Source organism: Cinclus cinclus, chromosome 36, assembly GCF_963662255.1.
Source record: "Cinclus cinclus chromosome 36, bCinCin1.1, whole genome shotgun sequence".
NCBI classification, from domain to species: domain Eukaryota; kingdom Metazoa; phylum Chordata; class Aves; order Passeriformes; family Cinclidae; genus Cinclus; species Cinclus cinclus.
Genome location: NC_085081.1, coordinates 1,059,716 through 1,086,068, shown reverse-complemented (window position 1 = coordinate 1,086,068; position 26,353 = coordinate 1,059,716). Strand labels below are relative to the sequence as shown.

At 53.8% G+C, this 26,353-nt stretch overlaps 1 protein-coding gene across 1 annotated transcript; it reads right to left on the bottom strand.

The window, feature by feature from the left end:
* Positions 1-555: 555 nt before the first annotated feature.
* Positions 556-24,269, bottom strand: SUPT16H (SPT16 homolog, facilitates chromatin remodeling subunit). Its single transcript, XM_062512384.1, has 26 exons — positions 24,066-24,269; positions 23,621-23,713; positions 22,322-22,492; positions 21,715-21,867; positions 21,263-21,409; positions 20,570-20,721; positions 19,081-19,253; positions 18,685-18,775; positions 18,509-18,582; positions 17,821-17,933; positions 17,414-17,479; positions 17,072-17,167; positions 16,753-16,868; positions 15,999-16,152; positions 14,342-14,469; positions 14,129-14,264; positions 13,235-13,361; positions 9,945-10,063; positions 9,184-9,309; positions 7,929-8,041; positions 7,484-7,559; positions 4,818-4,987; positions 2,941-3,070; positions 1,990-2,116; positions 821-898; positions 556-714 (listed from the first exon to the last, which is right to left on the bottom strand). Exons 1-26 carry the CDS (start codon positions 24,129-24,131, stop codon positions 605-607), a joined length of 3,105 nt encoding a protein of 1,034 aa, XP_062368368.1. The 5' UTR covers positions 24,132-24,269; the 3' UTR covers positions 556-604.
* Positions 24,270-26,353: the final 2,084 nt, after the last annotated feature.

The window sequence follows — 26,353 nt, the reverse complement described above, 5'->3', positions numbered from 1 at the left end:
CGGGACCTCTCCCACCCCAAATTTGGCCCCGATTTTTTTTTTTTTTTTTGGGGGGGGAGGGAAAATGATGGAATTTCAACCCCCCCCCCCAAAAAAAAAAAAAACAAACCCAAAAAAAAAAAAAAATTCCCCCCCCCCCCAATCACCAAACTGAAAATTCGGAAAACTCGGTGGGATTCCCCTCCCCCCCCACCCCCGTCACGCCCCGTTCGAATCCCAAAATCTGCGGGAATCACCCCAAAATTCCAAAGGGGGGGGGGGGGGGGGGGGGGAAAGGAAAAAAACAAAACAAAACAAAACAAAAAAAAAGGGAAAAAAAACCACCAAAATCGGGGAAAACCAAACCCCCGCCTCCCCCCAATCTCCAAAACTTCGGGAATTTTGGAAGAGAAAAAACCCCAAAATTCCCAAGGTGGGGGGAGGGGAGAACCCCTCCCCCAACCCCCACCCCACCTTTTACCGTGGGAGGAAGAGGAGGCAAAAAACGAGGGCGAAAAAAATCCCGAATTTGGGGGGGGGGGGTTTTTTTTTTGTTTGTTTGTTTTTTTTTTTTGTAGGGGGGGGGGTGGGAAAAAAATTCGGGAATTGGGTGTGGGGGGAGGGGCTACTTCCTCTTCTTTTTGGGGGGGTTGTGGCGGCCCCGCCCGGGGGGACCCTTCCTCTTGCGGCCACGCCCGCGCTCCTCCTCCTCCTCGTACTGGCTCTCGCGGTCGGCTGGGGTGAAAAACGAAGGTTTTGGGAAAATCAGGAGGTTTTGGGGGAAAATCAGGAAGTTTGGGGGTTTTTTTTTTTTGGGGGGGGGGGGAGGGGTCCCTTCAACCTTTGCGGGCTTCCTCTTCCAGCTCGTCCCAGTCCTTGCCGCTCTCCTCCTCACTGCCCAGGGAGTCCTTGGAGTATTCTGGGGGAAAATGGGGGGGAAATGGGAAAAAATGGGGGAAAATGGGGGGAAATGGGGGGGAAATGGGAAAAAACGGGGGGAGAATGGGGGTAATGGGGGGGAAATGGGGAGAAAATGGGGGGGAAATGGGAAAAAACGGGGGGAGAATGGGGGGGAAATGGGAAAAAATGGGGGGAGAATGGGGGGAAATGGGGGGAAAATGGGGAGAAAATGGGGGGGAAATGGGAAAAAACGGGGGAGAATGGGGGGAAATGGGAAAAAATGGGGGGAAAATGGGGGGAAATGGGGGGGAAATGGGAAAAAATGGGGGGAGAATGGGGGGGAAATGGGAAAAAATGGGGGGGGGGAAATGGGAAAAACGGGGGGAGAATGGGGGGAAATGGGGGGAAAATGGGGGGAAAATGGGGGGGAAATGGGAAAAAATGGGGGGAGAATGGGGGGAAATGGGGGGGAAATGGGAAAAAACGGGGGGAGAATGGGGGGAAATGGGGAAAAAATGGGGGAAAAATGGGGGGGAAATGGGAAAAAATGGGGGGAGAATGGGGGAAAATGGGAAAAATGGGGGGAAAATGGGGGGAAAATGGGGGGAAATGGGGGGGAAATGGGGGGGGGAAATGGGAAAAAACGGGGGGAGATGGGAAAAATGGGGGGAAAATGGGAAAAAATGGGGGGAAAAGGGAAAAATGGGGGGGGAATGGGAAAAAATGGGGGGAGAATGGGGGGAAATGGGAAAAATGGGGGGAAAATGGGGGAAATGGGGGGAAAAATGGGAAAAATGGGGGGGAAATGGGAAAAAATGGGGGGAGATGGGAAAAATGGGAAAAAATGGGGGGAATAGGGAAAAATGGGGGGGGGAATGGGAAAAAATGGGGGAAAATGGGGGGGGGAATGGGGGGAAATGAGGGGGGGGAATGGGGTAAAAATGGGGGAAACTCAGGTATCCCAGTTGTATCTCAAATGTGGCCCAGGTGCATTCCAGGTGTGCCCGGGTGTCCCACAGGTATCCCACGTGCGTCTCGGGTATCCCAGGTGTCCCCCGGGCGTCCTCCAGGTGTGCCCAGGTACCCCCAGGTGGGCTCAGGTGTACTCACCTGACTCCTCGGCCTCGGAGGAATAATCCTCGTCGCTGTCCTCCTCCTCCTCCTCATCCTCCTCCGAGGGGTTGAAGGTCTCGTCCTCCAGCTCCGACTCCGACTCGCCCGGCTCCGCCTCTGAGCCCTGACAGGTGAGACAAGGGACAGGTGAGGGGTGAGGTGGGGCTGAAAATACCCAGAGCACCTGGGAGGGGCCGGGGTGTGGTCTGGGTGTGTCGCCAGGTGTGTGGGTGTGCCCTCAGGTGTGTCCCCAGGTGTGTGGATATGTCCCCAGGTGTGTGGGTGTGTCCCCAGGTATGTGGGTGTGTCCCCAGGTGTGTGGATATGTCCCCAGGTGTGTGGGTGTGTCCCCAGGTGTGTGGGTGTGTCCCCAGGTATGTGGGTGTGTCCCCAGGTGTGTGGATGTGTCCCTGGGTGGTGGGTGTGTCCCTGGGTGTGTCCCCAGGTGTGTGGGTGTGTCCCCAGGTGTGTGGATGTGTCTCTGGGTGTGTCCCCGGGTGTGTCCCCAGGTGTGTGGGTGTGTCCCCGGGTGTGTCCCCAGGTGTGTGGATGTGTCTGAAGGTATGTGGGTGTGTCCTCAGGTGTGTCCCTGGGTGTGTGGGTGTTTCCCAGGTGTGTCCCCGGGTGTGTGGGTGTGTCCCCAGGTGTGTGGGTGTGTCCCCGGGTGTGTCCCCGGGTGTGTCCCCAGGTGTGTGGGTGTGTCCCCAGGTGTGTGGGTGTGTCCCCGGGTGTGTCCCCAGGTGTGTGGGTGTGTCCCCAGGTGTGTGGATGTGTCTCTGGGTGTGTCCCCAGGTGTGTGGGTGTGTCCCCGGGTGTGTCTCCAGGTGTGTGGGTGTGTCCCCAGGTATGTGGGTGTGCCCTCAGGTATGTGGGTGTGTCCCTGGCTTGCGCCCCAGGTTTTTCCCAGGCCTGTGTGTGTCCCCCAGGTGTGTCCCAGGTAGGTCCTACCTCCCCCTCAGGTTCCAGGAAGGACCACCCCCCCTGCTCGAAGAAGCCCTCGGGGTCATCCACGATGGTTTTCATGATCTTGGTCCAGTTCAGGGACTGCACCCCCTCCGTGTACTTGAGGTCACACGAGCTGCAGGTGAGACAGGTGAGACAGGTGAGACAGGTGAGACAGGTGAGACAGGTGAGACAGGTGAGACGGAGCCGAGCCAGAAAAGCCAAAAAAAAAAAAAAAAAATTTTTTTTTTAGAAACCCAAAAGACCCCATCAAAAAAAAAAAATTAAAAAAAAAAAAATCAAACTAATAAAGAAATCTAAAAGGAACCAAAAATAGGAAAATAAAATTGAAAAAAAATTCGAAACTCACAAAAAAAAAAAAAAAAAGCCCTGAAACGCAAATAAAGAAATTTAAAAATTTAAAAACGCGAGAAGGCAGAAAAAAAACCCTGCACAAAATCTGGAAAAAAAAAATAGTTTAAAAAAACTCGAATAAAAAAAAAATCACAAAAAACTCGAATTAAAAAAATCACAAAGAACTCTAATAAAAAAATCTAAAAAAACTCTAATAAAAAAAATCTAAAAAAATTGAAAAAAATAAAAAAAATCTAAGGAAACAAAATAAAAATCGAATCTAAAAAACACCTGAAAAAATAAAAAAAAAAACCTCTAAAAAAAATTTAAAAAATTTTAGAAAGGATCTAAAGAAAAAAAAATCTAAAAAAAACCCCATTAAAAAAACCCTAAAAAGAAAATCTAGAAATAAAAAAAAACTAAAAAAATCGAAAAAAAAAATCGAAAAAAATCGAAAAAATCGAAAAAAAGATCGAAAAAAAAATCGAAAAAAATAATAAAAAAAAAATCGAAAAAAAGTTAAAAAATCGAAAAAATAATAAAAAAAAAAATCGGAAAAAAAATTCGAAAAAAAATCGAAAAAATAATAAAAAAATTTAAAAAATCGAAAAAAAAATCAAAAAAAAATGAAAAAAATAATTAAAAAATTGAAAAAAATAAAAAAAAATCGAAAAAAAATCGGAAAAAATAAAAAAAAATTTAAAAAATCGAAAAAATAAAGAAATAAATTTAAAAAAGTCAAAAAAATAAGAAAAAAATTAAAAAATCGAAAAAATCGAAAAAAATTGGAAAAAATAATTTAAAAATTAAGAAAATAAAAAAAAATCAAAAAAAACGGAAAAAATAATAAAAAAAATTTAAAAATCGAAAACAATTTAAAAAATCGAAGACAATAAAAAAAAATTAAAAAAAATCGAAAAGAAATCAAAAAAAATCGGAAAAAATAATAAAAAAAAAATTAAAAATCAAAAATAATGTAAAAAAATCAAAAACTATAATAAAAAAAAATTAAAAAAAATCGAAAAAAATCGAAAAAAATCGAAAAAAAATAATAAAAAAATTGAAAAAATCGAAAAAAAAAAATTTAAAAAAAAATTGGAACAAAAATTGGAGAAAATAATTTAAAAAAAAATTAAAAAATAAAAAAAAAAAGTAGAAGAAATCGAAAACAACAATAAGAAAAATAAAAAAAAAATCGAAACAAATTCGAAAAAAAAATTCGAAAAAATTAATAAAAAAATCTAAAAAAGTGGAAATAAAAATCGAAAAAGAAATCGGAAAAAATAATGAAAAAAATTCTAAAAAAAATCGAAAAAAATAAATAAATAAATAAATAAAAATAAAAAAAAATAAGAAATAATTCTAAAAAAAAAAGAACCCTAAAAAAGAAAAAAAACCTAAATAAAAAAAAGGAAAAAAAAAAAAATTTTTTTTTTTTTTTTTGTTTTTTAAAAAAAAATTCTCTAAAACTTCCTGCCCCACCCCCACCCCCTCCCCCACCCCCACCCCCACCCCCCCTCAGGCCTCACTTGAGCCACTCCTTGATGGGGTCGAGCGAGGCCACGGGGATGGCGTTGATCATGGTCACCTTGCGCGCGTAGTCCTTGTACACGATCACCAGGTCGAAGTTCTTCAGGTGGAACTGCACGCGCTCGAAGTGGATCAGCTCCACCTCGTCCAGGGTCACCACGAACGGCGGCTGGGGACACAGCTGGGCTCGCCTGGGTGCGCCCGGCTTACACCTGGGCGCACCTGGGTTACGTCTGGATGCACCCGAGTTACACCTGGATACACCTGGGTTACACCTGGGTGCGCCTGGGTACACCTGGTTACACCTGGGTTACACCTGGATACACCTGGGTTACACCTGGGTTACACCTGGTGCGCCTGGATACACCTGGGTACACCAGAGTTACACCTGGGTGCACCTGGGTACACCTGAGTTACACCTGGGTTACACCTGGATACACCTGGGTTACACCTGGGTGCGCCTGGGTACACCTGGGTACACCTGAGTTACACCTGGTGCGCCTGGATACACCTGGATACACCTGGGTTACACCTGGGTTACACCTGGGTGCGCCTGGATACACCTGGATACACCTGGGTTACACCTGGGTTACACCTGGGTGCGCCTGGGTACACCTGGGTACACCTGGGTTACACCTGGGTTACACCTGGTGCGCCTGGATACACCTGGATACACCTGGGTTACACCTGGGTGCGCCTGGGTACACCTGGGTACACCTGGGTTACACCTGGGTTACACCTGGTGCGCCTGGATACACCTGGGTACACCAGAGTTACACCTGGGTGCACCTGGATACACCTGGGTACACCTGAGTTACACCTGGATACACCTGGGTTACACCTGGGTGCGCCTGGGTACACCCGGGTTACACCTGGGCGCGCCTGGGTTACATCTGGATGCACCTGAGTTACACCTGGATACACCTGGGTTACACCTGGGTTACACCTGGTGCGCCTGGATACACCTGGGTACACCAGAGTTACACCTGGGTGCACCTGGATACACCTGGGTACACCTGAGTTACACCTGGATACACCTGGGTACACCCGAGTTACACCTGGATATACCTGGTTACACCTGGGTGCACCAGGGTGCACCTGAGTTACACCTGGGTATGCCTGGGTTACACCTGGGTGCGCCTGGATACACCTGGATACACCCAAGTTACACCTGGTTACACCTGGGTGCGCCCGGGTTACACCTGGGTGCACCTGGGTTACATCTGGATACACCTGACTTACACCTGGGTTACACCTGGGTGCACCTGGATACACCTGGGTGCGCCTGGATACTCCTGGGTACACCCGAGTTACACCTGGTTACACCTGGGTGCACCCGGGTTACACCTGGGTGCGCCTGGGTTACACCCGGGTGCACCTGGATACAACTGAGTTACACCTGGATACACCTGAGTTACACCTGGATACACCTGAGTTACACCTGGGTGCGCCTGGGTACACCTGGGTTACACCGGGGTACACCTGAGTTACACCTGGATACACCTGGTTACACCTGGGTGCACCTGGATACACCTGGATACCCCTGAGTTACATCAGGGTACACCTGAGTTACACCTGGATACACCTGGTTACACCTCGGTGCACCTGGATAGAACTGAGTTACACCTGGGTGCACCAGGAAACATCTGGGTAACTCCTTGGGGGCACCTGGATATACCTGGACACACCCGGGGGTCTCCAAGGTCCCACCTGTCCCAGGTGTCTGACCTGTCCCACCTGTCCCAGGTGTCCCACCTGCCCCAGGTGTCTGACCTGCCCCACCTGCCCTACCTGTCCCACCTGTCCCAGGTGTCCCACCTGTCCCAGGTGTCCCAGCTGCCCCAGGTGTCTGACCTGTCCCACTTGTCCTACCTGCCCCACCTGTCCCAGGTGTCCCACCTGTCCCAGGTGTCCCACCTGCCCCAGGTGTCTGACCTGTCCCACCTGCCCTACCTGCCCCACCTGTCCCAGGTGTCCCACCTGTCCCAGGTGTCCCACCTGCCCCAGGTGTCAGACCTGCCCCACCTGTCCCAGGTGTCCCACCTGTCCCAGGTGTCCCACCTGCCCCAGGTGTCAGACCTGCCCCACCTGTCCCAGGTGTCCCACCTGCCCCAGGTGTCTGACCTGTCCCACCTGTCCCAGGTGTCCCACCTGCCCCAGGTGTCTGACCTGTCCCACCTGCCCTACCTGTCCCACCTGTCCCAGGTGTCCCACCTGCCCCAGGTGTCTGACCTGTCCCACCTGTCCTACCTGCCCCACCTGTCCCAGGTGTCAGACCTGCCCCACCTGTCCCAGGTGCCCCACCTGTCCCAGGTGTCCCACCTGCCCCAGGTGTCTGACCTGTCCCACCTGCCCTACCTGTCCCACCTGTCCCAGGTGTCCCACCTGCCCCAGGTGTCTGACCTGTCCCACCTGTCCTACCTGCCCCACCTGTCCCAGGTGTCAGACCTGCCCCACCTGTCCCAGGTGTCCCACCTGCCCCAGGTGTCCGACCTGCCCCACCTGTCCCAGGTGTCCCACCTGTCCCAGGTGTCTGACCTGTCCCACCTGCCCTACCTGTCCCACCTGTCCCAGGTGTCCCACCTGTCCCAGGTGTCTGACCTGTCCCACCTGCCCCACCTGTCCCAGGTGTCCCACCTGTCCCAGGTGTCCCACCTGCACGTACCCACTCGGTGCAGTTCACCAGGGCGCTGCTCGTGGGCTGCAGGAGGCAGGTGCTGCGGTAGGGGGCGCCGTTGAACCTGGGGGGAAAAAAAAAAACAAAAAAAAACCCAAAATCAAAAAAAAAAATCCCACAAAATTTGGGGGAAAAAACCCCAAAAAAAAAAAACCCCGCAGGGGAAACCCCCCAAAAAATGAGACAAAGACCCAAAATTGGGTGAAAAGACCCCAAAACTCCACAAGAAATGACCCCAAGTCCCCTCAAATTCATTTTTCCCTGATCATCCTCGGTTCCTACAACCCCAAACCCGCTCAAAATTCCTTTTTTCCCCTTTTTTTTTTTCCCCTTTCCCTCCATTTTTCTGGTTTTCTCCCGTTTTTTTTTTTTTTCCCCTTTTTCCCCCAAAACCCCCTTTTCCCATTTTTCCCGTTTTTCGCCCCAAACTCACCCCAGTTCCCGGAAGGGCACCTCGAACTCCAGCTCCTCCTTGGTCAGGGCCTCCACCTTCTCGATGAAGTTCTTGAAGGCCGTTTTCAGCTTGTGCCGCATCTCCCGCTCCATCTGCGGCCCCAAAATCCCGGGAAAACGCCCCCCCCCCCAAAAAAAAAAATAAATTAAAAAAAAAAAAAATCGGGGAAATGACAAAAAAAACCAAACAAACAAAAAAACCCCACCAAAAAAAAAAAAAAAAAAAAAAAAAACCCCGTGGGAATGGCCCGAAACCTGCGGGAATGACCCCGAGAAATGTTTCCCGCTTCATTCAGAACCCAAAATCCTGGGAAAATGGCCCAAAATCACCGGGATCGGCCCCAAAATCACCGGGATCGGCCTCAAAATCACCGGGATCAGCCCCAAAATCGCCGGGATCGGCCCCAAAATCACCGGGATCTGCCCCAAAATCACCGGGATCAGGCCCAAAATCACCGGGATCGGCCCCAAAATCGCCGGGATCAGCCCCAAAATCACCAGGATCTGCCCCAAAATCACCGGGATCGGCCCCAAAATCACCGGGATCTGCCCCAAAATCACCGGGATCTGCCCCAAAATCACCGGGATCAGCCCCAAAATCACCAGGATCGGCCCCAAAATCGCCGGGATCGGCCCCAAAATCGCCGGGATCAGCCCCAAAATCACCGGGATCAGCCCCAAAATCACCGGGTTCGGCCCCAAAATCACCGGGATCTGCCCCAAAATCGCCAGGATTTGCCCCAAAATCACCGGGATCTGCCCCAAAATCGCCGGGATCGGCCCCAAAATCGCCGGGATGTGCCCCAAAATCACCGGGATCTGCCCCAAAATCACCAGGATCTGCCCCAAAATCACCGGGATCAGCCCCAAAATCGCCGGGATCAGCCCCAAAATCACCAGGATTTGCCCCAAAATCACCGGGATCAGCCCCAAAATCACCAGGATTTGCCCCAAAATCAACAGGATTTGCCCCAAAATCACCGGGATCAGCCCCAAAATCACCGGGATCAGCCCCAAAATCACCGGGATCTGCCCCAAAATCACCGGGATCTGCCCCAAAATCACCGGGATCTGCCCCAAAATCACCGGGATCTGCCCCAAAATCACCGGGATCGGCCCCAAAATCACCGGGATCGGCCCCAAAATCACCGGGATCGGCCCCAAAATCACCAGGATTTGCCCCAAAATCACCAGGATCGGCCCCAAAATCACCGGGATTCTCCCCAAAACGGCACCTGCTCGGCGTAGAGGTCGTCTCGGTCGTGCATGTGCTGGTGCTTGCCCAGGTCCGTGGTGATTTCCCCCACCTCGGTGTAGAACTGCACGTCCGTGTGCCGCTTCTTCCCGAACATGATGGCGTTCTTGGGAGAGAAAAAGGGGAATTTGGGCAAAATCAAACAAAAAAAAAAAAAAAAAAAAAAAACAAACAGAACAACAGCAACAACAAAAAAAATAAAAGCCCGATTTCCAACCCCCTCACCCCGGGATCCGAAATTCCAGCTGGCAACGCCCGGATTTCGGCACCGAACGCGAGGGTTGGAGCCGAAACTTGAGAGGTTTTGACTCAAATTCCGGGGTTTCCGACAGAACCCGCGCGATTTGGTGAGTTGAGGGTTTCGACCCAAAACGGCCGAATTTTGACCCAAACCCACCAAGTTTTGAACCCAAATCGGGGTTTTCACCCAGAACCGTCAGATTTTGACGTAAAACCAGACGGCTTTCCCCGAAACGCAGGGATTTCGACCCAAAAATCACTGAATTTTGCTAAAAACACACAACAGAGGATTCCGCCCTAAAATCCCAGGCTTTCAACCCAAAAAAAAAAAAAAAAAAAAATCCATGAGGCGTCGACCTCGAACCCTTGTGTTCGACCCAACCCAAGAACTGCCCTAAACCCCCAAAATTCCCCCAAACCCTTGAGGCTCTGCCCTGAAACCGCGGGGATTTCTCCCGGCACGGCGCGTTTTGCCCGAAATCGGCGTTTTTGGCCCCAAACCTTGAGGTGGAAGTGCAGCACGATGATCATCTCGCCGTCGCAGGGCTGGAACACGGCGTGCTTGATGTTGTTGTACAGGATGTCCACCTTGTCCCCCCTCACCGAGGTGAAGCGGAACCCTGAGGGGCGGGAGAATCCCAAAATCCACAAAAACAGCCCCAAAATCCACTGGAACCGCCCCGAAACCCACGGGAGAATCCTCAAAATCCACAAAAACAGCCCCAAAATCCACGGGAACCGCCTCGAAACCCACGGGAGAATCCTCAAATCCACAAAAACAGCCCCAAAATCCACGGGAACCGCCTCGAAACCCACGGGAGAATACTCAAAATCCACAAAAACAGCCCCAAAATCCACGGGAACCGCCTCGAAACCCACGGGAGAATCCTCAAAATCCACAAAAACAGCCCCAAAATCCACGGGAACCGCCTCGAAACCCACGGGAGAATCCTCAAAATCCACAAAAACAGCCCCAAAATCCACGGGAACCGCCTCGAAACCCACGGGAGAATCCTCAAAATCCACAAAAACAGCCCCAAAATCCACGGGAACCGCCCCGAAACCCACGGGAGAATCCTCAAAATCCACAAAAACAGCCCCAAAATCCACTGGAACCGCCCCGAAACCCACAGGAGAATCCTCAAATCCACAAAAACAGCCCCAAAATCCACGGGAACCGCCTCGAAACCCACGGGAGAATCCTCAAAATCCACAAAAACAGCCCCTAAATCCACGGGAACCGCCCCGAAACCCACGGGAGAATCCCCAAATCCACAAAAACAGCCCCAAAATCCACGGGAACCGCCCCGAAACCCACGGGAGAATCCTCAAAATCCACAAAAACAGCCCCAAAATCCACGGGAACCGCCCCGAAACCCACAGGAGAATCCTCAAAATCCACAAAAACAGCCCCAAAATCCACGGGAACCGCCCCGAAACCCACAGGAGAATCCTCAAAATCCACAAAAACAGCCCCAAAATCCACGGGAACCGCCCCGAAACCCACGGGAGAATCCTCAAAATCCACAAAAACAGCCCCAAAATCCACGGGAACCGCCTCGAAACCCACGGGAGAATCCTCAAAATCCACAAAAACAGCCCCAAAATCCACGGGAACCGCCTCGAAACCCACAGGAGAATCCTCAAATCCACAAAAACAGCCCCAAAATCCACGGGAACCGCCTCGAAACCCACGGGAGAATCCTCAAAATCCACAAAAACAGCCCCAAAATCCACGGGAACCGCCTCGAAACCCACGGGAGAATCCTCAAAATCCACAAAAACAGCCCCAAAATCCACGGGAACCGCCTCGAAACCCACGGGAGAATCCTCAAAATCCACAAAAACAGCCCCAAAATCCACTGGAACCGCCTCGAAACCCACGGGAGAATCCTCAAAATCCACAAAAACAGCCCCAAAATCCACGGGAACCGCCCCGAAATCCACGGGAGAATCCTCAAAATCCACAAAAACAGCCCCAAAATCCACGGGAACCGCCCCGAAACCCACGGGAGAATCCCCAAATCCACAAAAACAGCCCCAAAATCCACGGGAACCGCCCCGAAACCCACGGGAGAATCCTCAAAATCCACAAAAACAGCCCCAAAATCCACTGGAACCGCCCCGAAACCCACAGGAGAATCCTCAAATCCACAAAAACAGCCCCAAAATCCACGGGAACCGCCCCGAAACCCACGGGAGAATCCCCAAATCCACAAAAACAGCCCCAAAATCCACGGGAACCGCCCCGAAACCCACGGGAGAATCCCCAAATCCACAAAAACAGCCCCAAAATCCACGGGAACCGCCTCGAAACCCACGGGAGAATCCTCAAAATCCACAAAAACAGCCCCAAAATCCACGGGAACCGCCCCGAAACCCACAGGAGAATCCTCAAAATCCACAAAAACAGCCCCAAAATCCACGGGAACCGCCCCGAAACCCACAGGAGAATCCTCAAAATCCACAAAAACAGCCCCAAAATCCACGGGAACCGCCCCGAAACCCACGGGAGAATCCTCAAAATCCACAAAAACAGCCCCAAAATCCACGGGAACCGCCTCGAAACCCACGGGAGAATCCTCAAAATCCACAAAAACAGCCCCAAAATCCACTGGAACCGCCCCGAAACCCACGGGAGAATCCTCAAAATCCACAAAAACAGCCCCAAAATCCACGGGAACCGCCCCGAAACCCACGGGAGAATCCTCAAAATCCACAAAAACAGCCCCAAAATCCACAGGAACCGCCTCGAAACCCACGGGAGAATCCTCAAAATCCACAAAAACAGCCCCAAAATCCACGGGAACTGCCCCGAAACCCACGGGAGAATCCTCAAAATCCACAAAAACAGCCCCAAAATCCACTGGAACCGCCCCGAAACCCACAGGAGAATCCTCAAATCCACAAAAACAGCCCCAAAATCCACGGGAACCGCCTCGAAACCCACGGGAGAATCCTCAAAATCCACAAAAACAGCCCCAAAATCCACGGGAACCGCCTCGAAACCCACGGGAGAATCCTCAAAATCCACAAAAACAGCCCCAAAATCCACGGGAACCGCCTCGAAACCCACGGGAGAATCCTCAAATCCACAAAAACAGCCCCAAAATCCACGGGAACCGCCCCGAAACCCACGGGAGAATCCCCAAATCCACAAAAACAGCCCCAAAATCCACAGGAACCGCCCCGAAACCCACGGGAGAATCCCCAAATCCATTGGAACCGCCACAAAATCTCCAGGAAAATCCCAAAAATCCATCGGAACCCACCCCGAAATCCATGGGAACCCCAAAAAACCCCAGGAAACCCCTAAATCCTCAGGAAAGTCCAAGAACAAAAAAAAAAAAAACCTTGTGAGGAACCGCCCCCCAAAAATCCTGAAGAATCCCAGAAAACCCAAAAAATCTTGAGGAACCCACAAAAAACCCTGGAGGAACACGCAAAAAAAAAAAAAAAAAAAAAAAGAAATCGAAGGCCCCCCAAAAAATGCCGAAGAATGCCACAAAACCCTTGAGGAACGCCCAAAAAAATGTCCAAGAACCCTCCAAAAATGCTGGAAAACGACCCCCCCCCCCCCCAAAAAAAAAAAATACAAAAACCGTCGAGGAACTCCCAAAGAACGCTGAAGATCCCCCAGAGAACGTCGTAGAGCGCCCAAAATCCTCACGGAACTCCCCAAAAAAACCCCCCCGCGATCCAACCCAAACCTTCGGCCCCGTTCCCGAAACTTCGCCCCCCAAACCCCTCCCCAAAGCCCCGGGTGTTTTTTTGGGGTGATTTTGGGTCACCGTTGACGTGGGCCTCGAGCGCGCCCTGCATGCGCTTCTGGGCGATGTTGGGCCGGATGTAGAGGTCCTTGAGCTTGGGGTTGCTGCGGTTGAGGTTGATGACCAACGAGTCCTGCTTGACGATGCCCTGAGGACATCCAGACCGACGTTGACCGCTCGGGGCCGCTGCACGGCCACGCAGCCGCCGGCGACGCTCAACGGCCACGGCGCGGTCGGTGACTGCTCAACGGCCGCTCCGTGGCCGGTGGACACTCAACGGCCACTCAATGGAGACTCAACGGCCGGTGACTGGTCAATGGCCACTCTACGGCCAGTGACCACTCAACGACCACTCAAAGATCGCTCAATAGACAGTGACCACTCAATGGCCACGCAATTGCTTAATGACCACTCGGTGACCACTCAATGGCCAACCATCGCTCAATGACCACTCGATGACCACTCAAAGGCCAGTGACCACTCAACGAGTGTTTAGTTGACCATTCAATGACCACTCAATGTCCAACCAAAGACCGTTCACTGATCGCTCAACGCCCACTCATTGACCACTCAACGATTGTTCGTTGACCATTCGTTGACCAATGCCCACCCAATGATTGTTCACTGACCAATGTCCACTCATTGACCATTCATTGACCACTCAATGATTGTTCGTTGACCATTCATTGACCAATGCCCACCCGATGGTCGTTCACTGACCACTGACCACTCAATGTCCACTCACTGACCACTCATCAACTGATCGTTGACCATTCATTGACCACTCAATGTCCCCCCAACGTCCACCCAATGCCCACTCAACGTCCACTCAACAATCATTCGCTGACCGCTCTCTGCCCACTCCCCACCCCCCAGCTGACCCCCCAGGTGACCCCGGCTGACCGCTGACCCCACCTCCTTCTCCTTCTCCTCGGCCTCGCGGGTCTTGTAGCGCTTCTGCACCTCCTTGATGATGCGGAACGCGTTCTGCAGGTTGGACGCCGGCACCGTCGACTCGCCCGGCGGCTTCAGGTTGGACGCCCGGTAGGTTCTGCGGGCAGAGTGACCTCCATGACCCTTCGCTGACCACCTCGGGGAGGTCACCGGGGGCAGGGCGGGGTCACCCACATCTCCTTGACGAAGGTGGCCTCGGGGTTGGGGAAGATGTTGCCCTCGTTGCGGCCCAGGGCGCTGCCCGGGCAGAAGAAGTTGATGCGCAGGTAGGTGTAGTCACCTTCCACCGACATGCTGATGTTCTGGGGAGGGGAAATTCGGGTGAGGGAGGGGGGGATTCGGGGGGAAACAACGGGGATTTGGGGTGGGGAAGAGAGAAAAAGTAACGAACGGGGCGGGGGGAGGGCGGGACGGCCTCGGGATGGCAGGGCAGGTGCCTAAAAACACCTGGAATGGGGTGGTGGGACCCCAAAACCACATCCAGGTGTGGTGGGATCCCAAAAACACCTGGAATGGGGTGGTGGGACCCCAAAACCACATCCAGGTGTGGTGGGATCCCAAAACCACGTCCAGGTGTGGTGGCATCCCAAACTCACATCCAGGTGTGGTGGGATCCCAAAAACACCTGGAATGGGGTGGTGGCATCCCAAAACCACATCCAGGTGGGGTGGGATCCCAAAACCACATCCAGGCGTGGTGGGATCCCAAAAACACCTGGAATGGGGTGGTGGGATCCCAAAACCACATCCAGGTGTGGTGGCATCCCAAAACCACATCCAGGTGTGGTGGGATCCCAAAACCACATCCAGGTGTGGTGGGATCCCAAAAACACCTGGAATGGGGTGGTGGGTTCCCAAAACCACATCCAGGTGTGGTGGGATCCCAAAACCACATCCAGGTGTGGTGGGATCCCAAAAACACCTGGAATGGGGTGGTGGGACCCCAAAACCACATCCAGGTGTGGTGGGATCCCAAAAACACCTGGAATGGGGTGGTGGGACCCCAAAACCACATCCAGGTGTGGTGGGATCCCAAAAACACCTGGAATGGGGTGGTGGCATCCCAAAACCACATCCAGGTGGGGTGGGATCCCAAAACCACATCCAGGTGTGGTGGGATCCCAAAAACACCTGGAATGGGGTGGTGGGACCCCAAAACCACATCCAGGTGTGGTGGGATCCCAAACTCACATCCAGGTGTGGTGGGATCCCAAAAACACCTGGAATGAGGTGGTGGGATCCCAAAACCACATCCAGGCGTGGTGGGATCCCAAAAACACTTGGAATGGGGTGGTGGGACCCCAAAACCACATCCAGGTGTGGTGGGATCCCAAAAACACCTGGAATGAGGTGGTGGGATCCCAAAACCACATCCAGGCGTGGTGGGATCCCAAAAACACCTGGAATGGGGTGGTGGGACCCCAAAACCACATCCAGGTGTGGTGGAGGGAGCTTAAAACAACCCAAGATAAGGCGATAGGACCCCAAAAAAAAAAGCTCTGACAAACTTGTTGGGACCCCAAAACCAAAACTGTGAGCTGGGGACCCCAAGCCCAAACCCTCATATTTTCTTTTTTAGAAAAACTTGGGGCATTTTTGGAGCAACTTTGGCAGCTTTTGAGTTGACGTGGAGATTCGTTTGGCTCTTTGATTTTTTTTGGGTATGCCTCCGGGGGGGTTTTTTTTTTTTTTCTTTTGGTCCCTTTTTGGCGTCCCTGGCGTCGATTTTGGGGGTTCCCACCATTCCAACATCGTTCTTTCCCCCCACCCCCCCCCATCCCCGTTTCAGCGTTTTTGGGGCGGATCCCGGGGATTTTGGGGGCCTCTCCCACCTTGATGGTGGCGATGTGGAAGGGCGTGGCGATGCCGAAGACGGGCATGATGACGCTCTCGTACTTCTTGTCGATGTAGATCTTCATCTCGCGCACGTGCGGCTCCTTGGGCAGCAGCGCCGCGCTCTTGTAGGACACGTTCGACTTCCTCGCCCTGGAACGGGGTTTTGGGAAAAGGGTGGGAATTCCGGGGTGGGGTTAGGGGGGAGACTCGGGGTGTTTGGGAATGTGGGGGGGTGGGGAAGAAATAAAAATCAGGGTGGGAAGCGGGGCGGGAATTGGGGCATTTGGGAAGGGAATTGGAAATGGAAATAACTGGGAATTGGGGAAGGGAATTGGGAACTGGGGAAGCAATTGGAGCATTCGGGAAGGGATTGGGTGCTGGGAACTGGGAATTCGGGGAGGAATTAGGACTTGGTGGATTTGGGAAGGGAATTGGGGGGAAAATCGGGGGTGGGAGTTGGGGCAAGAACAGGGGCAGGAATTGGGGGAATTTGGGCACAAATCGAGGTAGTAATTGGGGCACTTGGGAAGGAATTTGGGCCGGAATCGGGGGAGGAATCGGGAATTGGAGCAGGAATTGGGAACTGGGGGAGGAGTTGAGGATCGGGGCAGGAATCGGGGCAGGAACTGGGGCAGGAATCGGTGCCCAGATCATCCCAAACTGGGCCAGCGGGGAAGGACCGGGGACAGGACCCAGATCTGGGGTGGATCCCCGGTACTTCCGTCCCAGGTTTGGGGTGAACTCCCGTACTTTTGGGTCTGCTGCTCCCCGCGCTGCTCCGTCAGGCGCCGCCGCGCGTCCTCGTTGAGCTGCGTGGCCAATTCCTTCTGGTGCGCCCGGCGCTTCTCCTCGGCCGTCAGCTCGTTCTGCGGACAGCGGGCAGGGGCGGTCAGCGTGGCCAGAGGGGTCAGTGAGGTCATTACGGGGTCAGTACGGGGTCAGTGAGGTCAGTGCACGGTCAGTTCTGGTCAGGGTGTGGTCAGTGCCGGACAAGGTGTGGCCAGCGCTGGTCATTGCTGGTCCAGGTGTGGTCAATGGTGGCCAGTGGCGGGTCAGGACAGGGACCCACCCGCGTGCGCTCGGTCAGGAGGGCGGCGCGGGAGCTGCGGCCCAAGAGATCCTCGGCCGCGTCCTTGTCCGGCTCCTCCTCGTCCTCGTCTTCGTTCTTGGGACAGAAATCGGGAATTCAGGCAAAGAACGCCCAGAATCCCCAAACCCACCCAAACCCGCCTGGATTCCCGTAGATTCCAGTGAAAATTCCGCCGCCTGAAGGGCAGGAAAACACCCCCCAAAAAACCCCGAAGCGAATCAAAACCACCAAATCCTGAGGAAAACCCACCCAAAATCAGCTCCTCCCCTCTGCAGGATTTTTTCCCAAAAAGCCGCGGTTTGGGCCCAAATCCGGGCTCACCTTGAGGAAAATCCCGACGTTTTTCACCTTCTTCTTCACGGACGTCAGCACCACGGCCGGGCCGTCCTGCAGGGGGCAGCAAGGGGCCACGGAGAGACGCCATTGGCCGAGGGGAGGGGCAGGAGGGACGCGATTGGTTAAGGGGACGAGAAAGAAAAGCGTGATTGGCTGAGGGGCAGAAGGGGAGGCGCCATTTCCTGAGGGGAGGGAGGCCGCGAGTGGCCGAGGGAAGCAAGGACGTGATTGGCTGACAGCAGAAAGGGAACCGCCATTTCCTGAGGGGAGCAAGGCCGTGATTGGCCGAGGGAAGCGAGACATCCCATTGGCCGGCAGGAGGAGAAAAAAGGCCGCGACTGGTCGGTGCGGGCTCAGGGCCCCTCTGATTGGCCGGCAGCGGCCCCGCCCACCTCGTCCACCATGACGGTGTCGCCGATGAAGAGCGCGTACGTCCGCTCCTCCGGCCGCTTGCCCTCCTTGTTGGGCAGCTCCGACAGCCCCACGTTGATGCTGAAAACCATCCCTGGAACGGGGAGAAACCACGCGGTTTTGGTAAAAAACAAAAAACAAAAAAAAAAAAAAAACCCCACAAAGTAAATAAAAATTCCGCAGGAAAAAAGAGAATTTTTAGAGGGAGGTGGGGAAGGATTCGTGAGGGGGAGTTTTGGCGGGAAAAGGGTTTGGAAGGGGAAGAGATGGATTTTGGGAGGGGAAAGGGAAATTCATGGGGAAACTGATTTTTGGGGCAAAATTACGGGTTTCGGGAGGAAATACTTCATTTGGGGGGGGGGGAAAAAAAAAATCCCGGACATCACAACTTGGCAACAAAAACCATGATTTTAAAGAAGAAAACAATGATTTTAGAGATAAACAGCAATTTCGGGGTAAAACCTCCAATTTCGGGGTAGGAAAAGCTGAACTTGGGGCACACAATCCCTTATTCCGAGGCAGAACACAGATTTGAGCAGAAAAAGACAATTTTGGGGCGGAAAAGGCAAATCTTGGGGCAGGAAAAGCAGATTTTGGGTTTTCAAAGCCGGATTTTGGGGTGGGAAAGGGAGATTTTGGGGCAAAAAGAGGGGATTTTGCGCCTCTCACCCTTCTTGAGGCGCTGCTGGTTCTTGCTGTTGATGACCAGGGAGCCCTCGCGGAACTCGATGCCCATGGCGAACCTGGGTGACCCCAAAGATGACCACGGTGACCCCAAAAATGACCACGGTGACCCCTCAATGACCCTCCCCTGGGCTCCAGCCCCCAAACCCCGCCGTTCTCACCCCAAATTCTTGGTGATCTTGCCCAGCAGCTCCGGCCTCTGTTTCTTGACCACGTCCATGACGGCGGTGTAGACATCGCAGAGCTTGGCACCTGGGGCGGTCACTCTGGTCATTCAGGGGTCATTGGGGGTCACGCAGGGGTCAGCGGGGAGGGGGGTTGGGAGGATTGGGGTCACTGTGATCTTTTTTGGGGTCACCGTGGGGGGTCATCGGGGCAGTTACGGAGTCACTTAATGGTCACTGCGGTCGCTCAGGACACTGACCGTGCCGCAGCTCGCGCACCGGCACCTCCTGCAGCCGCGGCAGGAAGCCCTGGTGGCCGCTGGGGGAACGTTGTGGGGTCGGTGACGGGGTCAGTGACGGGGTGGTCACTCAGGGGTCGCTCAGGACACTGACCGTGCCGCAGCTCGCGCACCAGCACCTCCTGCAGCTGCAGCAGGAAGCTGTAGTGGTCCTGCATGTCCTGGGAAGGGTCCACCATGAGGGTCCGGACCAGGTTGGAGCAGTAGGATTTGTAGCGGATGCCCATGGAGCAGGTGATGGCCCCGAAGTGCATGTGGCTCTTGTCGCTGGGGAAACGGGGTGAGAAACGGGGGAATTGGGTTAGATGGGGTAAGAAATGGGGGAACTGGGAAAAATGGGGTGAGAAATGGGGGGAACTGGGAAAAATGGGGTGAGAAATGGGGAAAACAGGGTGAGAAATGGGGGAATTGGGAAAATGGGGTGAGAAACGGGGGAATTGGGTTAGATGGGGTGAGAAATGGGGGAACTGGGAAAAATGGGGTGAGAAATGGGGAAAACAGGGTGAGAAACGGGGGAACTGGGAAAATGGGGTGAGAAACGGGGGAACTGGGAAAAATGGGGTGAGAAATGGGGGAAAAATGAGTGGGAAATGGGGGAATTGGGTTAGATGGGGTGAGAAATGGGGAAAACAGGGTGAGAAACGGGGGAATTGGGAAAAATGGGGTGAGAAACGGGGGAATTGGGAAAAATGGGGTGAGAAATGGGGAAAACAGGGTGAGAAATGGGGGAATTGGGAAAAATGGGGTGAGAAATGGGGGAACTGGGAAAAATGGGGTGAGAAATGGGGAAAAATGAGTGGGAAATGGGGGAATTGGGAAAAATGGGGTGAGAAATGGGGGAACTGGGAAAAATGGGGTGAGAAATGGGGAAAAATGAGTGGGAAATGGGGGAATTGGGTTAGATGGGGTGAGAAATGGGGAAAACAGGGTGAGAAATGGGGGAATTGGGAAAAATGGGGTGAGAAATGGGGGAATTGGGAAAAATGGGATGAGAAACAAGGAAATTGGGAAAAATGGGATGAGAAACAAGGAAATTGGGGTGAGAGACAGGGGAAATGGGGGAAACCAAGAAAAAATAGGGAAAAAATGGGAAAAGTAGGGAATGAGGGAGGAAAAACACAAAGACTGGGGAAAAAAAAGGGGGAAAATGGGAGTTTAGGAGGAAAATATCAGAGCGGGAGGGGAAAAGTTGGGAACAAACGGGGGTTTGGGGGGAAAAAAAAACGGAAAGAAAAGACGATTTTAGGAGCAGAAAGTTGGGATAAAGGGGGGGGGAAAAAAAAAAAAAAAAAAAAAAACGAGTCCAACTATGGAGTGGAAATTACAATATCAGGATGCCAAAAACTGATTTTGGTCCCAAAACCCCAATTCTAGGGTGGAACAGGACAACTCTGCAGTGAAAACCCGAATTTCCGGGGTGGGAAAGCGCCAATATCGGGGCAGAACACCGGGAACGCCGATTTTTTTTTTTTGGGGGGGGGGGGCTGGAAAAAACCAGGAATTTTTTTTTTTTTTTTTTTTGTTTTGTTTTACTGACTCCGGGTGGGATCTCGGGGAACCGTGGGGGGGTTTTTTGGGGTTACCTGACCACGCTGAACTTGAGGTTGTAGTTGCCGCCGCTCTGGATGATGGGGGGGTAGCACATCTCCACGGCCGAGGGGTCGGCCCCGGCCAGGTACTTCTTCTCCTCGATGGCCTTCTCCACGGCCTCGGCCAGTTTGCTGTGGCGCACCTTCTGCAGGTGGGACAGCGCCGCGACGTCACCGCGACGTCGCCGAACGGCGACTCGGACTCGCGGCGGCCGTTTCCGGGCCTCGGGATGTTGGGGTTTGGATGGACAGCTATCGGTTTGGGGGCTTCACCAATTTTTGTTGGAAAGATTCCGTCCAAAAATTTTTAATTGATTTTTTTTTTTTTTTTTTGGATCGGTTTTGATGCCCCAAAATGCCCGTTTTTTTTTTTTTTTTTTTTTTTTTTTTGGTGAGGCTAACCTAAGAAAATGCTCGCTTTTTACCCCAAAATATCAATTTTTGGACCAAATGGAGCCCAAAGCCCTCGTTCTCACACCGCGTTGGCCTCAAAGCAGGATTTGGACAAAACCGTTCGCTTTGATCTGGAGTGATCTCAAAACTCCCATTTTTAATCCGACCAGACCTCAGAACTGCATTTTTGGTCCAAGCTGATCTCGGAACGCTGATTTTTGCTCCGACCCTACTCAAAACTCCCTGTTTTGGTCCAAACCTGACCTCAAAACCCCCGTTTTCACCCCGCCCCACCTCGTCGGCGTCGACGATCTCCATGACGCGCTCCTTGAAGAACTTGGTGAAGACCTCGGAGGTGATGGCGGCCGCCTTGCGCATCAGCTGCAGCTCCACCTCCTCCTTGGCCGCCATGGCCTGGGCCACGGCCGCGCTCACGTCCACCTGTGGTCAGCGGGACGGGCGTGGGGCCGGGGCCGGCCGTGCCGGCACGGCCCTAAACCCTTCCAACTCAACTTTGACTCTTCCAACCCAACTCCAACTCTTCCCATCCAACCTTAACTCTTCCAACCCAACTCTGACTCACCCAAGTCCAACCTAACTTTGAATCTTCTAACCCAACTTTTCACTCTTCCAACTCGCCTTTGACTCTTCCAACCCCACCATGACCCTTCCAACTCTTCCAACCCAACTCCGCCCTTCCCCATTCCACGCCCAACCTGAGCTGAGCCCCACCCCTCCCCCCTGACCTTCTCGAAGCCCTCCTTGCTCAGGGCGTCGTTCCAGCTCTTCATGAACTCCCCTGGGAACTTGTCCTTGGAGAAGACCCCGAGGCGCCGCCCGCCCCGGCTGCCCTTGAGGGCCTCGATCAGCTTCTCAAAGTTGGCCTTGTTGCTCTCATTCTGTGGGGAGGGGGCGAGGCCATGGAGGGGTGGGGCAGGGCAAGGTGGCCACGCCCAGCTCTGGGTTCCCAACCCAACTGCAGCCCCTTCAGGGCAACTCAAAGACCACCCCCCCCCCCAGGGAACCCCAAACTTGGACCCCCAGCACCCCCCTTAAACCCAACGAGGATCCCCCAAACCAAGGCCCACCAAATGACCCCCCCCCCCCCCCAAACAAAACCAAAACCCCCCTGGACCCAACCCTGACCCCCAAACCGCCCCACAGGATCCCCTGAAACCCAAAAAGGAACCCCCAAACCCAAAGATGCGTCAGAGCCCCCCAAGGACCCCCGAAACCAAAACACCACTCCAGAAGACCCCAAAAGTGACCCCACAAACCCCAGAACGCCCCCCCAGACCCACCCCCAGCACCCCAAACCCCCCCCCACACCCCCCCCCCCCGTTGAACCCCCACCTTCTCCCGGACCAGCAGCGTCACCGCCGGTAGCCCGTTGGTCCCCTCGGCGCCCTTGCCCTGGGCCACCTGCTTGAGGAACTCGACCTTCTTGCGGCTGGCCAGGAACAGCGCGCGCTCCTCGCAGAACAGCATCACCGTGTCGGTGAGCTCGTAGCCGAACAGCCACGTCTGGGGAGGGGTGGGGGTGGGGGGGAAGACCCCAAAACGGGTCAGGGGGACCCCAAACGGGGACGCAGGGAACACTAACGGGAGCGGGGCAACCCCGAGAGAACCCCAAGGGAAATCTCAAAATGGAGAGTGGGCATCTTAAAAAAAAAAAAAAAAAAACAAAACAAAACAAAACAAAACCAAAAACGATGGGGTTGCTCTAAAAACTGAGGGGATGCTCCAAGGAAATCTGACGATCCCCCAGAATAAGGGGAAAGCTCAAAAATGGGGGTGGTCCTGGCTAAGAGTGAGGGGGAGCTGCCTATTCAAGATTTTAAACTTGACGGGAAAGGCGCAAAAATTATGAGAGTCCCCACGGAAATAAAAGAGAAACCCACAAAATTATGGGGATCCTTGTAAAAATGAGGGAGCTCACCCCAAAAAATGAAGGTTCACCCACAAATGAGGGAACTGGTCCAATAAAAGAAAGAATTCACCCAGAGATGACGGCAACTTTCCCAACAACGTAAACAACTACCAAAATAAATAAAACAAATCCCTCTAAAAACTACAGGAAAGCACTCAAAAACTGTGGGAAAAAATTAAGAAAAATAAAAAAAAAAAAAAAAAAGTGGGAATGTATTAGGAAATTCTGTGAGCATCTTAAAACTCCAGGAGGCCCTAAAAGTAAGTCGGGAACTCCTTCAGAATGATAAAAACTCACGAAACTGTGATGGGAACTCACCTAAAAAATGTCGGGAACCCCCAAAAAAGATGGGGATCTCCCTAAAAATGCTGGGAAACCCCTCAAAGCCAATGGGAACAGCCCCGAAATTCACGGCAGCTCACCTACAAACAGTGGGAACACCCCAAATCTATTTGGGGTGACAAAAAACGGGATTGGAACACCCCCCAAATTTATGGGAATACCCCAAAAGCACTCTGATCCTTTCAACAGTGATAACACACCCCGAAAAAGAGGGGTCTGGGACCTCCCCCCCCACCTCCCCCGAGGACTTTGGGGCTCCCCTTGCGGATTTTGGGAGCTTCCCCTCATAGATTTTGGGAGCCTCCCCTCAGGGATTTTGGGAGCCTCCCCTCAGGGATTTTGGGAGCCTCCCCTCAGGGATTTTGGGAGCCTCCCCTCACCTGCAGCGCCGTGGATTTGGCATAGACGATCTCCTCGTCCACCCCCACGGACACCACGATGGCATCGACTCCCCCGAACTCATCTTCCCCTTTCTGGGGGAGGGGGGCGGGCACAAGGCAAGGTCAGAACCCCCTCCCAAAATTATCCCTGATCCCCCCAGAAAACCTTTGCAACAGAGCCAAATTCCCCTCAACTTACCCCAAATTCACCCCCAAACCCTCCTCAAACTCGACCTCCCCCTCCAGGCGGGCTCAGACCCCTCCCCACGACCCCTCCCCAAATTAAGCCCGCTCCCCTCCCCCACGTCTCCCCAAATTCACCTCGAACCGCGCCCGAATTCACCTCACCCCACCCCCAAATCTCCGTCGGGCCCCTCCCCCACACCGATGCCCCTCACAACCCCCACCCCGCCCCCCCTCAGCCACCCCCCCGCCCCTCCCCCACCTGCCAACTCGCGTAGAGCCGCCGCAACCGCCGCGAAAAGGCCTCGCGGTCCAGACTGAGCGCCATGAGAGGGCCCAGCCGGGGCGAGCGGCCCCCGGGACCCTCGGGCTCGTCCGGGATCCCCCGACGGGACCCCCCCCGGGACCCCCCCGAGTCGTCGTCGCCGCCGCCGCTGCCGCCGCCTCCTCCTCCTCCTCCCGCGCCTCGGCGTTCCCCGGAAGTTCGGGCTGAGGGGAACTTCCGCTTCCGGGGCAGCGGAAAAGGGCGGGACGGGAGGACTGGAGCAGCGCGTCACGTGACACGGGCGGAGAGGCGGCAAAAACCGAGGGGGCGGTGTCACGTGACGGCGAGAGGCGGGAAACTGGGGGGTGGGGAGGGGGGCGGAAAGCGGGCGTTTATCCTGAAGGAGAGAAACGTGAAGCAGAGGAATGAGGGAACGGGAAATAGTGGGAGGGAAAGACGGTAAACCGGGGGAGGGAAGGCAGAGCCGGAAAAACGGGAATTAAAGGAACGGCGGTCACGTGACAGGGGAAGTGCAGGCGGACGGCGAAATGGCGCCGGCGCCCGCGTCACGTGATCAGGGAGAGGCGGGAAAACCGTGAGGCGCCGCCGTCACGTGATAGGGGGACGCCGGAAGAGGGGGGAGCGGCAATGGCGCCGCTCCTGCTGAGCGGGACGGGCTTGAGGGGAAAGGCGGGAAACGGAGGGGGAGGAAGCGCCGGGATTGGCGTGAAAGGGGGGAAGAAGGAAACGGAGAGGGGGTAGAAGCGGGGAGTCCCGGGGGAGAAGCGGCTGCTTTCTCTTGTGCCGGGGGTGGAAGGGAAAAAAAATAAATAAATAAACCTGAAAGGGGAGGGGGGGGGGGGCGCCTACCACGTGACACGGGAACGCAAAATAGCGGGGAGAAATGACGCCGTCCCTGGGTCACGTGATGCCGCGAGGGGCGGGGAAATGCGGAGGGGGGGGGCGGGATCACGTGACGGAGGAGAGGCGGGAAAATCGCGAGGGGAGGGGGAGATCGGCGAGCGCCACCTGGTGGCGAGAGAGGGAAATGCGCGCGCGGGGCTCATTAGCTACCGGGAGCATTTAATTAAAGACGTTTATTAAGGCGGGGGACGAATCAAGGGAGGCAGACCAGGAGCTTAATTAGCACTTCATTGCAGGGAAAAAAAAAAAAAATCACTCGCACCTCTTGCTCCGTTTCCAAACCTTTTATTAAAAAAAAAAAAACCAAACCCCGCCGGGTCCCACCCATCCCGCCGGCCCTGCCCAGGTTTTCCCCGCCCCGTTCGGCCCCGCCCCGCTTTAGCCCCACCCATGCCCCGCCCCCTATGACACAGAGACATTTTACATATTTATATAAATATGGGGAGGGGGCGTGGCCCCGTCAGGAAAAGGGGCGGGGCTTAATCCGAGTCGGAAGTGGGTGGCAACATGGGGTCGGCCAGCAGGGGACAGCACCCACTTCCTGCTTCTGCTTCCTCTTCCGCCTCTGGCCGGAAGCGCGGGGGCGGGGCTAAGGAAGGCGAGGCCACGCCTCCTGCACCACTGGCCCCGCCCCCCATCAGCGCCACCATCTTGGAAAGGTCCAAACCGGAGGGGGGGGAGGGGAGGAACTGAAAAGAGGGGGAGGGGAGAAAGGGAAAAGTTAATGAGGGGGTTGGGCCTTAAATGGGCGTGGTCAGATCCAGCCACACCCACGCCCTCGAAACAGAGGGAAAACGCTTTAAAGCGCCCCAAAATTATTTTACAACACCCCCCCGAATTCCAGGGTGTGCCCCACCCCGAACAGGAGTGGGAGGGGCCGGGACCCCCTGATTGACATCAGGGCGATCTGGCCCCTCCCCCAGCCCCAGTTTTTGGGGGGGAATTTTTGGGAATTCTGGGCGTTCCCAAAGTACCTTTTTCCGGTGCCACTTTTCCCGCTGCTGCTCCACGAACTGAGGGGACAGAAAAGAGAATTTGGGGTGAATTCCAGAGCGTTTGGGGCGGAGCCCACGGTTTTGGGGTGAATTCCGGGGGTTTCAGGGCTCACCGGGAGCAGCCGGGGGTCGGCGAATTCGGGGGCCGTCGCCACGCGTGGGGGGAGGGGCCCCCACGATGCCCTCGGGGTCCCCCCGGGGGTCCCGGAGCCCCTCGAGGCAGCGCAGCTCCAACTTGGGGAGAAAAACACGGATTTAGGAAAAAAAAAAATAAAAATAAAAATAAAAAAACCACACCGAGAATCGGGGGGAAAAACAACACAAATAAAGGTTAAACCCCCCCCCCCCAAAAAAAAAAAACAGATT